The 15811-nt window shown below is 42.5% G+C and overlaps 1 protein-coding gene across 1 annotated transcript in view; it reads left to right on the forward strand.

Annotated features, from left to right (window-relative positions):
* Positions 1 to 15811, forward strand: part of PLEKHG1 (pleckstrin homology and RhoGEF domain containing G1) — a 219418-nt gene extending 203607 nt beyond the window's left edge. Inside the window, exons 13-16 of the mRNA XM_081829382.1 lie at positions 1074 to 1085; positions 1533 to 1555; positions 5114 to 6758; positions 12271 to 15811. Of these exons, the coding sequence (XP_081685508.1) occupies positions 1074 to 1085; positions 1533 to 1555; positions 5114 to 6758; positions 12271 to 13334 (2744 nt within the window). The 3' untranslated portion in view covers positions 13335 to 15811. The remainder of the gene's footprint in view (positions 1 to 1073; positions 1086 to 1532; positions 1556 to 5113; positions 6759 to 12270) is intronic.

Here is a 15811-nt window from a genome sequence, read left to right on the forward strand (position 1 = left end):
GGAGTCTGCTTCAGATTCTCTCTTTCTCTCTCAAATAAATAAATAAAACCTTTTAAAAAGGATAATAAAAGAAAGGCAGAGAATATAATTCAGTTTCACAGAAAAAAAAAACACAAGCCGTCGATCAAATTTATAAATGGTCATCCATGTTAGTAATCAGAAAAATCATACATTTAAAGGAGATAAATAGGGGAAAGCTGTGAGCTCAACCAAAAAATAGAGAAAAACAGGCACTCCAAAACGAATGGTGTCTAAATTTCTGCAACCTTTTTGGAGCAAAATTTGGAGCACTTAAATTTAAAATTCACATTTGCCCTTGACAATTACACTTTTTTCACTTTTATAAATTTCACAGTATATATTTCCTGTATAAAAGTGCTCCCCCAAGTGTGGCTAGACCCAGGTGTGTGTGTGTGTGTTCTTTGCAGCATTTGTAATAGGGCAGCACATAAAATGCCCATCTAGTAGGAAAGAGTTAAATAAATTGTAGTATATCCTGGAATGCTACGTGGAATATTCTGCAGTTTCTGTCAGAAGCAATGGAGTACCTCCTTCCCTACTGACAAGCGTGTGCACATACACTTAGCAGGAAACGCAATGCTCCACATTGCACCTTTATTTTATAAACAAAACCGTGCATCGCGGTGGGCTAGGGGCAGTGGGTATGGGAGCTGGAAAGAGGACCATCAACTGCTAAGTATGATAACTTCCACGGGGTGGGATTTCTGGAGAGGATTCGATCAGTGTTTACTTTATATGCTTCCGTAATTAAACAGTGTTTAAAGATGAGCCACACATCAGCGAGGTATCTGAAGGGGCGTCTGTAAGGATGTGGCTATGTACAAGTCCCCCAGAAACCCACCTTTACTGCTCCTTAGCACAGCGCCAAGGTGACCCCAGTGATAAATGCTGTCTGTGTCGTTCAGGGAAAACCAGTAAAATGTTTAAAAATTAACAGAAGCATAGTCCTATGTTTAAGTGATTCTCACGGCTTAGGGTGCGTATTTCAGATAATACATATTTCAGGAGAAGATTTTGAGACTTATTAACATGAATCGGTCTGTTGCTCTCAGGGATTAAGAAAGGTACTTGACACTCAGATGTATGTAAGGTTTTGTTTTGTTTTGTTTTGTTTTTACATATACTACAGGATATATAACGAAGATAACTGAGAGGCATTTTCTTTTTTTTTTTAAGATTTTATTTATTTGACAGAGACAGAGATAGCGAGAGCAGGAACACAAGCAGTGGGAGAGGGAGAAGCAGGCTTCCCCCCGAGGAGGGAGCCCGATGTGGGACTCGATCCCAGGACCCTGGGATCATGACCTGAGCCGAAGGCAGACGCTTAACGACTGAGCCACGCAGGCACCCCGAGAGGCATTTTCTGAGAATTAAAGGTCTAAAGGGTCCAAAAGCCTCTTGGGCTTCAGTTATTAACAAGTTTTAAAGTCCTATAAAATAGGGGTGCTTACCTATGTATGAGATATGTTTTTAATCCTCAAAAATTCTTTTAAAACCCTTTTATTTTTCAGAAACAGCACAAGACATCCAAAAGGTAAGCACAGTTACATTTCTTATTTTGAAATGTTTACTTAGGCACCCCTTATATATCTCATCCCCAGCCTGTATTCCAATGTAAACAATTATTTTACATTTTGAGATGGACTTAAGGACTGATTCATCCTTATAACCTCCTCCCTCCCCCTGCTTCATTTCTCAGAACTAAGGCAATGATTTCTTGATTCCCCTCTTACCCCACCTCTGACCTCAAAAGCTGTAAGGTTACCTAGGGTGTAATACATGTACCCTGTGCACCCGACTTTGTCACAAGACCAAGGCTCCTGCCTCCCAAATGTTGGCCCCTTCTCAGAGCGTTAGCCTTCAGTCACAGAGATCCCCTTCTAAGAATATGGTCCTGCTGCTGGTATAAGAAGTATGATCCTATGTCCTATAATGAAACTTCACTGTATGAAGTTGGGGCTTTTCTTCCTCTGATAAAAGGTTAGGAGAGGGGGCATAAAAATGGTATGCTCTATTGGAAGATGTATATCCAAATGTATTACCTATGAAGAAGAGATATTGTATCCTGACCTGAGTAAACCATGTCTCATTGTCTACAGACCAATTGTCTAAGTTAACAACTCTTAGAGAACTGATTGTGGTTTCTTGCTTAATGTTCTGTATCTCTAAGGATGTGGTTATGAAACTCTCTCCCCACAATTCCACTGCATCGCTCCTTAGCACAGGGCCCAAGTAACCCTGCTGATAAACTCCGTACCTTTCCAATAAACCCAATAAAATGTCTAAAAATCAGCAATCTTACCTCAAAGTAATTTTCTTAAAATTGGAGCACGTGAATTTCTTTCGGGTAGTATATATTTTTGTTTGGAAGCATTTGAAACTTATTAGTTGGTTATTGTTCTGAAATATAGCATGAGGTTTTGATTTGTTTTTAATCTACATTGTTTCCATAAACAAACACTGCAGAAGGCGCCCAGTTCTTTAAGGCTGCCAAACTAGGATCATGGAGCTAAGCCCTGCTCAGTACCAGGCGCGGGGATCGCTCCACCAGCCCTAAAGATGGAATCTCAAGAGCTTGTTGGAAACTTTCGACAATAGTGATCAAGCCAAGTCTCCATATGGGGACTAACTAAACCTTATAAAATTTGAAGACAAGAAAGAAGTAAAGCCATGTACTTTTTTCTTAGTGGTAAAACTCCATCTCCTAACACTAATGAACAACACCAAATGCAAGGAGAATAGATTTACTAATGGTTAAAGAGTTTATAACAGGAAGTATTCCTTAATAATAGCTTCACATCTCTCCCAGAATACATATTCCAAGGCCTTGCGTGCATGTGTGTGTGTGTGTGTGTGTGTGTGTGTAGAGAGAGAGAAAGGGGAAGGAGGGAGAGAGAGAGAGCAAGAGCAAAAAAGAGGGGGGCAGTTAAGGTCGTATACATGCTGTGGATTCAGACATGGATTCAAATCCAATTCTGTCAATCCTAAGCTGTATGACTTACAAGCAAGTTGTTAGAAAACTTAGTTTTCTAACTTATGGAATTATTATAAAGACTAAATGCAAAAAATATATTTTTAAAAGTACTTAGTACAGGAGTGCTTGGCTGGCTCAGGTGGTGGAGCATGTGACTCTCGATCTCAGGGTTGTGAGTTTGAGCCCCACGTTGGGTGTAGAGATTACTTAAAAATAAAATCTTAAAAGAAAAAAATGCTTAGTACAGAATCTGGAACAAAGCAAGTGCTTCACAAATGATAGCTATTATCATTTTATTATTAATAGCCATAATGCTAAGAATATAGAAAAACAGTGGGGAAAAGTGTTCATCACGGCTCTAGTGAAATCAAGGTATCTAAACCAGACACTTCTATGTTGTGCATAATATACATACTGATTATTTCTCAATCTAAGAGCTTCTTCAGTTCTCCTGAAGATGTCGTGTAAAATTTCAGTTTCCAAAGTTCCAAGCAATTACCTTAAAAATATATTTTGATATTAAATATTCAGGTTTCCTAGTTTTCTAAAATGTCTGGGAATCTTTCTGGGATGGAAGATTTTAAGAAGGTGTTACTTCTGGCTGTTCACAGAATCCTTTTGTTATACTTTCAAAGTGTTTTGTCATGATTTCACAAGTTAATACTAACTTGTTTTTTAAAAATGTAGTTCCTGGGTGCCTATATTTTAAAACATGGTACCAGTACAATCTGAGTAAGAAAAAGGGAGAGATACTAAAGGGTAAAGAAAAAAATAGAGCCATAAATAAAATGTAATACTATATATGTGTATGTGTGTGTGTATATCCATATGTGTGCATATTCATACTTTTCTAGGCCTCAAATGGTCCACAGTTTGACCATGTGAAAAAAAGCAAAAGATTAAATGACTAACTAGATTATTTTTAGTTTCAAATTTTAATGGAAAAATAACATTCAGGATGAAATTTTATTCTTGCCCTCCCTACACTTCTCTTCCCTCCCTGATAGACAGGCAGGCAGGCAGGCCAGCAGATAGAAAGACATATTGACAGGAGGTTATTCCAGGGCAATATATATATATCCCAGTTTCATTGACAAGTGAGGAAAAGTTCTTGCTAACTTAACATTTCTAATAGGTTACAAAAAATACTCCTAATAGTGTTTGGGTCAGAAAATACGCCCCTGGTACTAATGAGTCTGGTCTCAACCCTTTCAACTCTTTGAAGCTAATCCTTATACCTATGGAGGGCATCAGAGGGCAGTCTGCTCCCTGTCTGCACAATTGAGCTCCATCAAGAAAGGTTCCAAGTTATAAAAGACCCCATTGGTTTTTTGATTAGAAATTGTTAACATCACTCATATTTTATTTCCTAATAAAATATTACTTAATTAAATGTATTTTGAAAGAAAGTAAAACGTTCATTAGCTCAAGAGTGGATTAAGTTACATGTCTGCAACAAAGGCTCTTTGCCTAGAATCTATAAACCAAGGCAACGTCAGTCAGGTCTATGGCAAGTCTGCAGATTTCAGAGAAAGCCTTAAGGTGTGCAGTCGGATTACTGACTGAGCTTCTGGTATACCAGAAACCGCAATAAAACTCCTAGCAATCAAGCCTCAAATAGAAACCAGATACAGTGGCCCTTGATACCTATATATGTTCATTTATAGAATGTTATTTACCAAGTGCACATCGGAATTATTTGAAGTATTTAAGAGTTTTCTGTATTTTGCTGATTCCCTGCACTGGGGTAAGGGATTTAGAGTCAGACTTAGTTTGCGTCCTAGCCTTTCTGCTGCCTGGGGAGAGCCTGGATTTCCTTACTGTGAAATTAGTACAGTCATGTCTAATTCACAGAGTGATTATAAACGTTAAGTGTGGAGAATGTCTGCACGTGGCCTAGCCTGTTTCTAAAGTAAATATCAGTTCCTGTCCTTTCTGCCCCCTTTTGCAAAAATCCGAAGTGCTTTTCAACTCCATTAAAATCCACAACATTTACTGATCATTTGCTTTAAGACTATCATAGTCCAGTGGGAGAGGCAATGTGTAAAACCAGGAGAGTGTCCTAAGTTATGTGCCCATGTCCCTGCAGTTCAATCAGTATGTTTCTATCCACCTCAGGTTTCCAGAGAGGAAGGCTCTTGCCAGCGGACCCCAGCGGGGCCGTCTCCCGCCCCAAGGAGCAGCCAGCCGAGCAGTTCTGCCATCATCAGCGTGCTTCGCGGGGGCGGGGCCATCAGAAACATCTGGACGGACCACCAGATCAGACAAGCCTTGTTCCCGAGTCGTCGGTCCCCTCAGGAGAACGAGGATGATGAAGATGATTATCAGATGTTCGTGCCATCCTTCTCCTCCTCAGATCTGAACTCTACCAGACTTTGTGAAGATAGCACTTCCAGTCGCCCTTGTAGTTGGCACATGGGACAGATTGAGCCCACGGAGACCACCAGCTCTGGCCACCGGGTGGTCAGGCGGGCCAGCAGCGCTGGCGAGAACCACACATGCGCTCCTGAAGTAAGAATTAGGGACAGTGGTGGCTCTCAGTACAGCCCCCGACGGGAACTGCAGAGTGACCCTAAAACAGAAGGGCAGGATGGAATGACTCCCTTTGGGTCATCTGTGGAGTTGACTATTGATGATATAGACCACGTCTATGATAACATCAGTTATGAGGACTTAAAACTAATGGTTGCTAAACGGGAAGAAGCTGAATCCACACCCCCCAAAACAGCCAGGGACTCTGTTCGCCCCAAGAGCACGCCAGAGCTCGCCTTCTCAAAGAGGCAAGCTGGCCCCGAGAAGAACTCTCTGCACACAGAGAGGGACGGAGCTCTAACAGGTCACCAGGCATCGAACCAAAGCGCACATGAACTCCAGATGGTGGAGGAAAACATCTACGACACCATAGGGCTCCCGGATCCGCCCTCCCTGGATTTCAAGTGCAGCAGCCTGAAGCGCCCCAAGAGGAGCACCTTCTTAGGGCTGGAAGCCGACTTTGCATGCTGTGACAGTCTGAGGCCCTTTGTTTCCCAGGATAGCCTCCAGTTCAGCGAGGACGAAACGCCTTACCCCCAGGGACCCTCCGATAATGATTATTTGAGTTTGCTCTATAACTCTTTCAGCTGTAACCTGTCTGTAGGTGATAAGTCTATATCTGACAAACTGTCTGAAGAAGTGGACGAAATCTGGAATGACCTGGAAAATTACATCAAGAAAAACGAAGTCAAAGCTAGAGACCGGCTCCTCGCAGCCTTCCCTGTCAGTAAAGAGGATGTGGTAGACAGGCTGCACTCCGAGAGCACCCCCGAGCTGGGCAGAGACGCTGCGCGTTCCGTGTCTACCCTCTCCCTTCCCGAGGGCCATGCTTTCCTCACGCCGCTGAAAGACAAGCCCGGCAGAGGTGGCCGGACCCACTGCCCATTTGAGGAGGACCTCATTTCTAAAGAGGGCTCCTTTATGAGTCTTCACCGGCTGCCTCTGGCCAGTGAAACGCCTCCCATGGAAAACCCCTACGACTTGGCCAACAGCAGTCTATCCCAAACAGACTTGGAAAACCCTGACCCTGGGATGGATGCCACAGATAAGACGAAAAGCAGGGTTTTTATGATGGCCAGGCAGTACAGTCAGAAGATCAGGAAGGCAAACCAGCTTTTAAAAGTGAGAAGCCCAGAGCTGGAGCAGACACTGGCCAGCCAGCAGCACAAACCCACGCACAAAGACCTGGCAGCCATCTTGGAAGAGAAGAAGCAAGGGGGTCCCGCCATCGGTACGTTCCTTCACACTGCTTTCCCTCCTTCTTGAAAGTAGGCTGTGAGGGCAGCTTTCAGGTTCTAAAAGTCCTTGAAACGGTGAGAACATTGCCACTCAGACATTCATTCTCTCAAATGGAGACCGCAGCTTCACTAACAAACACTAATTCTTTTCCCCCTTGAGCTCACAGAGTCGCCCGAGTTGGAGCGAGATTCGGTCTCGGAGGGTTTTGTTGTTTGTGTCATATTGTCACTACCGGACTTGATGTTTTAAGAAGTTTTCTCTGATCTGAAGTGTGAAAAGTAGCAATCCGTTGAACTCGTGGCAGGTAGAGCTTTTCCCTGTGTATCGCTGTGTTGGGAGGAGTCATGGCTCCTGTCAGCTTTGAAGATTCGGAAGCCTGTGGAATAGGGTTGCTCCAGAATCCCAACAAACACGCCCACTCATCCTAACAGATGAAAAGGAGTCCTTTCACACTATATCCTCAGGCATTTTTTTCACGTATTTCTCTTACCAGTTGACTTTTTGTTTAATAGTTGCCGTAAAATAGCTGGTGTCATGCATTTAATACTATCTCCCTTCAGTATTCTCGGGTAGCTTCCAAAAAGTGTGATTCTTTCCGTCAAGCCTCCTTTGTGGGGCAGAAAACTGGGATCTCAGGTATGATATTGGTAGGATTAGGGCTAAAGGTTTGACTTCTTTCTCTGTTATAAAGAAGCGCAGAGACCAAACTTGGCACCGAGACACTGATCTCGGTTGAAGAACACAGGTGTGAATGAGACACGTAATTGTCACGGGAAGAAGAAACCCCAGGGCCCTGGCTCTCACCTCGGGAGCTTTTCACCTCTAGACCCAGCGAGATTTCTGGGGTTAAGCCCCGGAATCTGCAATTTAAAACAATGTGGACTTTTGAGCCTATTTTAAGATTCCCTGGCCTAGATTTTCTGACAAAGGACCCCCTTGGTATCAAATGAGAGGAGACCTTTCTCCAGTTAAAAGTAAAAGCCCGATGGCTCAGTATCAAGGCACACTGAGACAGGTAGTAGGATGGTGACATGGCTCATCTGGCCAGATCGATGCCACTAACCCCCTTTCTTTGAGATTGATGTCTTTATCTCTGCGAAAACCAGAGAATAAGAAGGGGATATCCAAATCCTACATGAAGCCACAAGTTACAAGTTACGTGACGAGAATCTGTAGGGAATTTTTTTTTGGTTTGGGAGTATTTAAGAATTGTCTAAAGCTTTACTCTTTTTCTAGAGCTCCTCCTACAGTAAAGTTTCCTATCAAAGAGGGAAGGTAAGCGCTGGAATTCGCTACCTGAAGGATTTTACACACTCTCTTGAGTTGTTCTTCTTTTTAAATAAAGGTGAAAAGTGAATTTTATATGAATGTAAGAGACCAGATGGCATATATTTTTCTCCTTGCAAGAATGTGCTGGAATTAATTCATGTCCCTTTTCCAGCACTAGCGTTACTAAGCTGGTCTGTTGTTACCCATGGAAAAAGCGACTGAGTTCCAGTTGTGAAGGACCCTGTGGGGGCATAGATGGCGTTGGAAGCAGTGGTATGTGGGCAATGCAACCACTGACTGAACCTGGGCTAGAGAGAGAATAGAATAGGGTTTCTGATGATCATGGATTATGCCAGTAGACTCTTGTTTCAAGAGTGGTAATTGCCTGAGCCAGGTTGTTTTGAATATGGACCATCCATTAAAATGCAGAACTCAAACCTTGATAGAAGCATGTCCTCCAATGCTGAATCATTAGGGCTTACAACTACCTTGAGTAGTCTTCTTTTTTACCCACCTTTTAAATATTCAGAGATGTCCCTTTGGGGCTTTCTGTTGCTTCTTTTTACTTTTGGTTTGTTCTCCTTTTGGTTTTGCCTACTGATGTCTTCTTGGGATCCCATGGGATCTTTTCTCAGCTCTGCGTCTGGGTCCTTTCTTGACATGGTGGGCTACTACCGATGTTCTCCCCAACCAAGAGGAGGAGATCTCTCCAAAGTCATCTTCTGAGAATGGGGTCTCCCCCGCTATCTGGCAGGAGCACGTCCCTAGGGCCTGCCATCTCTCGGACCTGAGGAATCTTCCATCTGGGTGGATCGAGACCACTTCCTGTGCCCACTAGGCTTTCAATCAGTTGACATGATGACTCCTTTTCTCTCTCTTGTTTATCTGGGCACAGGACGTCGTAATCGAACGGACCGATTCTCCAGACTTCTTCGTATGGGCCTTGCCACTTTGCCAGGAGCTTGCTCTCGGTGTTGTACGGAAGGAGGAACGCCCTATTCACCTGCTGAAACTCTCGAGCACCTTTATTGAACTCTCTGGTGGGGGTCTACAGGCCCCGGGCCAGATTTCTGCCTCTAAGTCACCCATCCAGGTCTAGTTACTCCCACCATCCAGAGCCTGTTGTAGCATGCCAACATTCTTGTTCAGTCAGACCTCCCTCCTCATAGTCTTGGAGGCCAACGAGGCCTTTGGGTTCCCTTTTTTGGTGATGTTTGACATGGGGGAAAACTCCATACAGGCTTGAGGGATTTTCCTTTTTATGCAGCGAAGGCCAAATCACATTTTATGCTTTGGTCTACATCTCAAGTAGCATCAGAAGCTTTGATTTTAATCCTCTGTCTTGAAAACAGTTTATTTCATACACTTTTCTCAGCAAGGATCATTTCCAGTTTTTATCTGGAATCCTAAGAACGCCACCTTTTAAACTTACAAAAGAGAAATAAACCAGAGACAGCCCTGAGGTTGTCACATAATAATAATACACGTATTCTATAAAGGGTATTAATGCCAGAACTGGGATGATGGGGAACTTTGATCCACCTGGCTAATACTAAGGTTTTTAGACTGGAGATGTCTTCTTGGGCTGGCTATTTCCTACACATCTGGGTAAAGCAAGCTAATGACAGTTGTTGCTTTGGAAGCATTCTCTTGTTCACATTGCCATCAAACAAGTTATAGAATGAGACAAACAAACAAAAAATCCCTAAAACTTAGATAGGCACTGTATATTATCTACCCGTGAGATACTCTTTATTCCAAATTTATAAATGGTCAACTTTTTATTATCCAAAGATAAACTGTGCCCACTATGAGTTATCTATAGGAAGCATTTTAATCAAAGGCTACTTTCCTGCTGCTGCTGCTTTTTTTTTTGCTATGCCCCTGATTTTCTAGGCTGCCTGTCACTCTCTGTGGTATGGTCTTAGGGAAAGCACGTCCATTTTTAACACTATGCTTAAAATAAAAGGAGGAAGTCCAAAATTTATCTGAATAAGTAGTTCTCGAGACCAGTTTGTATCTAGAATTATGCTTGGTGCTCTGTGAGGATTGTTCTCCAAGAGTAAATGCTCATGGACTAGCTGGAATGATAAACTAGCCCATGTTAAAAAAAAAAGAGAGAGAAAAACAGCAACACGAGATTGTGTGCATGTGTGCATGCATGCCCATGCATGTGTGTGCAGCCAAGAGCTGAATATTATGGTCCACACTAAGTGTATAAGACTTCAGGGAAGAGAAATGGGTTAGAAAATGATTCATGGAAGGGGTAGGGCTTATAGAGGGTCTTGAGTGGTAAATAGGATTTGATTAAGCAAAGGAAGAAGAAAGAGAGTGTGATTAGGAAGAAAGAGGCATGAGAAATACTGTGGATATTTTGAGTAATATGTGGTTTCAGATCATCTGGGCTATCACAGTCGGAAGTCAAAAGCCAATTTTTCATTACTCTATGGTTAAACTTTGGTGCTGAAATAGTTGAACCAAATGTTTTAATTAGCTCTCATTACTTTCCCCCAAATTGCCATCTCACTGGAACCTTGTGAAAGTTCAGAACCTTCCTGACTTAGCTGTGGGATCACGCTCAGGGTCATCGTGTAGATGAGAATGGTTTGGGCAGAACGAGTTGATGTTCAGGTGGGACTGCTAACCAGTGACTCTGTCCCAAGGTCCAGCTGCCTTTGTTTGGGCTTCACAGTTAATGAAACATTATAGACTTCAGAATGGCTAACATGGGCACTTTGGTGTTCATGTAGACTTTCAGTCTCTTAAGGGGCTGCCAAATTTAATTGGTATCGAGAGTCTTTACTATGCCATTTAAGGAATAATAGCTCAAGTTCTTGTTACTAGCAATTCTAAACTATTATTCTCTGTTCTTCCAAGGAATTTGGACTTGAAAACCTGAAGGATCTGAATATAGGATCTATGAGAAGTTAAACATGATTTACCCTGATTTGGGGAGTTGGGAAGGCAAACAATTTGAGAAGGTTGCAATTAAAGGCACACCCGCAGGTGTCTTCTGTCCTCATAGAAGATAGAGTTGAAAGAAATGGCAGAAACTCAACTAAATATTTTGTTTAAATTCAAGGAAGAATTTACTAACAATAGGTTACTAAAAATATAAATAGCTTAAGAAGAAAATGCAATGTCACTTGCTGGTCATCGTACATGGGATAGATCCCTTTTGTAGAGGCTGTGTAAGATGTGGTCTGGGCAATTTATAGGATGCATGGAATTCTTTGATTCTAGGGCGGTCGTGTGGATACCTGGATTGGGGTGATGGTGTGTGTGGGCGGGGCGCAGCTCTTGAAATTGACATCTCTGGGCTCTGTCTCTTAAATCATTCCTGGCCCAAGAGAGTATTCTATCCATAGCAGCGTTCTGTTAATGTCTTTAGAAATGTAGAAATGTCTGTACTCAGAAGTAGGGTAGAGAGGAGAATGGCCTCCTAGCTGAATTTGAAGTGGCAATAGCTTTCATGGATATAACAGTCAAATCCTGTTCTGGACAAATACCAGAGAGTATTACATTATCAATTACATGCATAGATGATTCATTCTCGATATCTTGGGGGCATAGACTTTAGTGCCTGGCTTCTTGGGTATGGGAAAGAAGGTGTGGCTCAGTCAATACACATGGTTTTGAAATCCTGGAAGGGAGGGCCTCCTGTAGATACTTGTTTCCCAGATGATAGCAGCGAATAGCTGCCCAGAAACAAGAAATACAGGAACAGTGACCAGGAGTGGACTCTTCTGGGAGTCCTTGTCTGAGAGAGATTAAGTCTAGTGAGAAGCCAGGGGCAGCCACTGCATGGTGGATTGTGTCATCTTCCTTTTAATGACTACTTGAGTTATTTGTCATTGACCAGGGTTTAAGTACTGACCTTCTTGTTTTTATGATGCCTGTTTTTTTAGCACTTTTCATGCTTGTAAAGAACACTAGAAATTTTCATTACAAATAGTGAACATTTGCAGACCTAAAATAAAATAATCCAGAATTCGATCAAATTAAATGAACCTGTAGGTGACCTTTTTTTACATTTTTATGTCTTACTAAACTATGGATTATTTTGTTAGTTTGCATTGCTTAGTATTCAATGGTGACTCACCCTCAAACTTAAATGTCCTATCTATTTAAATTTTTTAAATCTGTCTGTTAGGATGTTAGATTTCTTTTTTTTTTTATCTTTGCACGTGGAAGTAATCCTCTGTACATTTATTGTTTCCATATTTGCCTTCCAGGTGCCAGGATTGCTGAGTATTCCCAACTGTACGACCAGATTGTATTCAGAGAGACTCCCTTCAAGACTCAGAAGGATAGCTGGGCCAGACCTCAAGAACCCTGCCACCTCAGGTCCACATCACCTTCCCAGGCCCAACATAGCAGCGAGGATTGGCTTTTGCATTCAACCTACAGTAACGGAGAGTTAGTGGATTTCTGTCCCCGGCCAGAGCCAGACTTGAAGTCGAAACATCCTACTTTAGCGATCAATGCAAAAAGCATTCCAAGACAGCTGTCCGCAGCTTGCTCTGTGCCTTCTCTTCAAACCTCCGACCCTCTGCTGGGCTCCTTGCAGAGACACAGTGTCATAGTCAGTCAGCCCAACAAAGAGAACTCTTTTCAGGGCCACCTTTACAACTCTTTGGGTCGCAAAGGCCTCAGTGCTAAATGTCAGCCATACAGCAGGTCCCAGTCCTCTTCCTCCATCTTGATAAACAAGTCGGGGGACTCCATCAACTACCCTGGGGAGATGGGAAAGAGACAGCTGCTGTCTTCACACAAAAGTTCGAGGTGTGAGGGTCCCCAGGATTTGCCGCCAGGAATGGCTGACTCATGTCCGCAGGGCACCGAAAAACGCTCCGATCTCACGCTCCGAGACTCACAGAAGGTTCTGGTAGTAAGTAGAAATTTACCCTTCAATGCCCAAATAGCGACCCAGAACTACTTCTCCAATTTCAAAGAGACTGAAGGAGACGAAGACGACTATGTGGAAATCAAGTCGGAAGAGGACGAGTCGGAGCTAGAGTCCTCGCACGGCCGGAGGAAGAAATCCGCCCCGGGGACCGTGGAGGCTGACCTTCCCGAGGACGCCTGCGGCAGCAGCACCCCTTACTCTTTGAATAGTCCATGCACTCCAAAAAAGCCAGTAAGCGACAAGCTGGGGCTGTCCCCCTATCTGACGTCGTACAGCGATTCGGACAAACTGAATGACTATCTCTGGAGGGGGCCGTCTCCCAACCAGCAAAATATCGTCCAGTCGCTGAGGGAGAAATTTCAGTGTCTCAGTTCCAGCAGCTTTGCCTGAGGTTCTTCGGAGAAGCCGCCCGAGTCAGCGTGGCGTGATGCTCGTAAAGGGCCGATACCCAGAGGTGTTTTCTGTGAACCAGATTAAAACAGTCTTGCAATAACCAGGCGTGTCCACCATGCTTTCTTTTACACAACATCTCTTTGGCGCGGCTGCCAAGCCAGCCGGGACTGTACAGTCTAGCCGGGGTCAGCATCTCACGGCGTGTCTTCCTGATGCTGACTGCCTTCATGTTTCACCTAAGTCAACCTTACTTGGAAAGTTCTAGGCTTTTTTTTTTTTTTTTTTAACGTGATGGCCGTGACATTTTGTCCCGTGCCCTTGGCAATAATGCCCAGAGTCTAAGAAACGCAGTGGCCCTCGCCTATCATCCAGAAGCCACGAGTAGTTTGATTCTAGGACCCAAAGGCAGCAAGGAGGCTTTTCCACATGTTTAAAAAAAAAAAAAAAGGAAGGAAAACTAAAGCTGTTTGAAGGATTAGGCTTATTATACCTGGCATTTTGGTTACATTCGGGACAAGACCCCAGAACAACGTAAGCTAGAGATCTCTAGTTAGGAGTGTAAGTGCACACTGCCCGTCTCCTTCTGCATGGGTTACTCCTACATCCGTTCACTCTGTTGTAGAAATTGGGTACCTGTGGGACATCAGGAGGGAGCAAGACCGATTCTCTATAAGCAAAGACCCTTACCTGTATTCCTGGACACGTTCTGGAGAATGCACTGCTTATCGTGTTTATTTTTGATTTGCTGGAGTAAAATGAATGATTTCCTCCAATGCTCAAAGGAAACTATAAGCAAGAAAGTGCAGATTGACTTACCAGTTAGAAAGGATGGGGACAACTTGGTGATCTCCTCATATTCCAGTGGAAGGCAGGGGTGGAAATGGGAACTCTTCGTGCAATATTTTTGTGCGGATGTCTAATCAACACAAAGTAAGCCATGAGCTAAAATAAAACACTTTAGGGCCACCCTTTCCAGAGCAGTTTTTCCATGTGTACTTTCCCGAGTTTTGTACCTCAGCCAAATGACCTGATCCCAGCCTTGAGGATTTCGTTGGCTGCAGTGAAATTTTTTTTCCAAACTCAACATAACAGGGGGCCCTTCTCTCATTGTTTTGAGGCACATAAAAGAAAAGAATCTTTGGCTACTAAGCTCTGACAAATACCATCTTTGATGTTGTCATTATGGTCTTCAAATAGCCATCCGTTGTGATAATCATGGACTAATCTAAGGCTTTATGGAAGGAAACAAAATCAAAAGCAAGGCCTTGTGAGTCAAAAGCAAAAATCAAAGAAGCAAAAGAGAAAAGTGAAGGCCAATCTGTTGCTATTTTATAAAAATGTTCTATTTTATGGAAGACTCCAGTCAATACAACAAGGATGTTTTCTCAAACAAGAATGTTGTATTCTCCTTTCAAGCAATTTTACATTCTAGAACCCCTTCCCCAGTGGGCTCAGTTTTCATTAATATCTGTGTAGGAAAGGGGATCTGGGCTTTCTATTTGAAGGCAAGCTCTGATACTGATTGCAATCGGTGACATCTAACCATAATTCTTTTCCTCTTTTTAAAGTCCTGTGCCTCTCTTTCTTAACCATGAAGCATCAGATGTGACCATCCTTATTTTACAAACAGGTACCTACGGCACTCATTTTTCCTTTTAAATAACAAAAAATAACCCAAGTTTCTTGTTTCTCCATAAGATTCTTTCTTCTCGTAGCTTACAAAACCAAGTCCATGTTGAATGGCATGGTTCTAGAAACATTCCTGCTTTCACTGCCTTTCTTTAAACTTGATACAAGTTTTCAAGAGTAGGAGTATCAGAAAAGACAAGCCCTGTAGGAAAGTATGTTCTTAGTTTGCAAAACAAAGTTACCTGATTCTTCTTGTGCTAAGAATGGAGTTTCCTATTTTTGCCTTTTAGTTTGTACAACCCCCAGTTCTATGTTGTCCATATATTATTGTGGTGTCTTACTCTCAGAAATTATTAATTCTTCACACCAGTGTCTTGTTGCATGGCTTTGATGTCGCCTATAGGAGAATACCCTGCTGCACGAAGGTGGATGTCTTGCTGTATAAAATGTGTGGTTGTTTTAGGTTCTAGGACAAATCTTTAGCTTTATAGACCACTTCGGTCAGCCAGGATGCAGATTTTGAGAGCTGTGTGTATACTGTATAATCATGTTTGTATTTTTTCTCAAAGTTACCAATTAAAAGCTTTTGTTTAAGATAGTTTCTTTTGGAGGTGGGGTAAGATTGTATATAATTGGGGGGGAAAGTTATATGTACTTAAAAGTATGTCAAGTTCTTATTAGGTCTCTGTACTGAAGGTTCAATTTTTTTTAAAAGTTCACTTTCATCTACTCTTTGTGCAAAAAAAAAAAATGCATCTAGGAAAAGATAGTTTAAATATTGTATATAAGATAATGAAAGTTAGTAATGCTCATTATTTAATAAAGTTTGTAAAGTACAAAGTAAA

The sequence above is a fragment of the Leptonychotes weddellii genome, chromosome 8, assembly GCF_054177405.1.
Source record: "Leptonychotes weddellii isolate Sample4059 chromosome 8, ASM5417740v2, whole genome shotgun sequence".
NCBI lineage: Eukaryota > Metazoa > Chordata > Mammalia > Carnivora > Phocidae > Leptonychotes > Leptonychotes weddellii.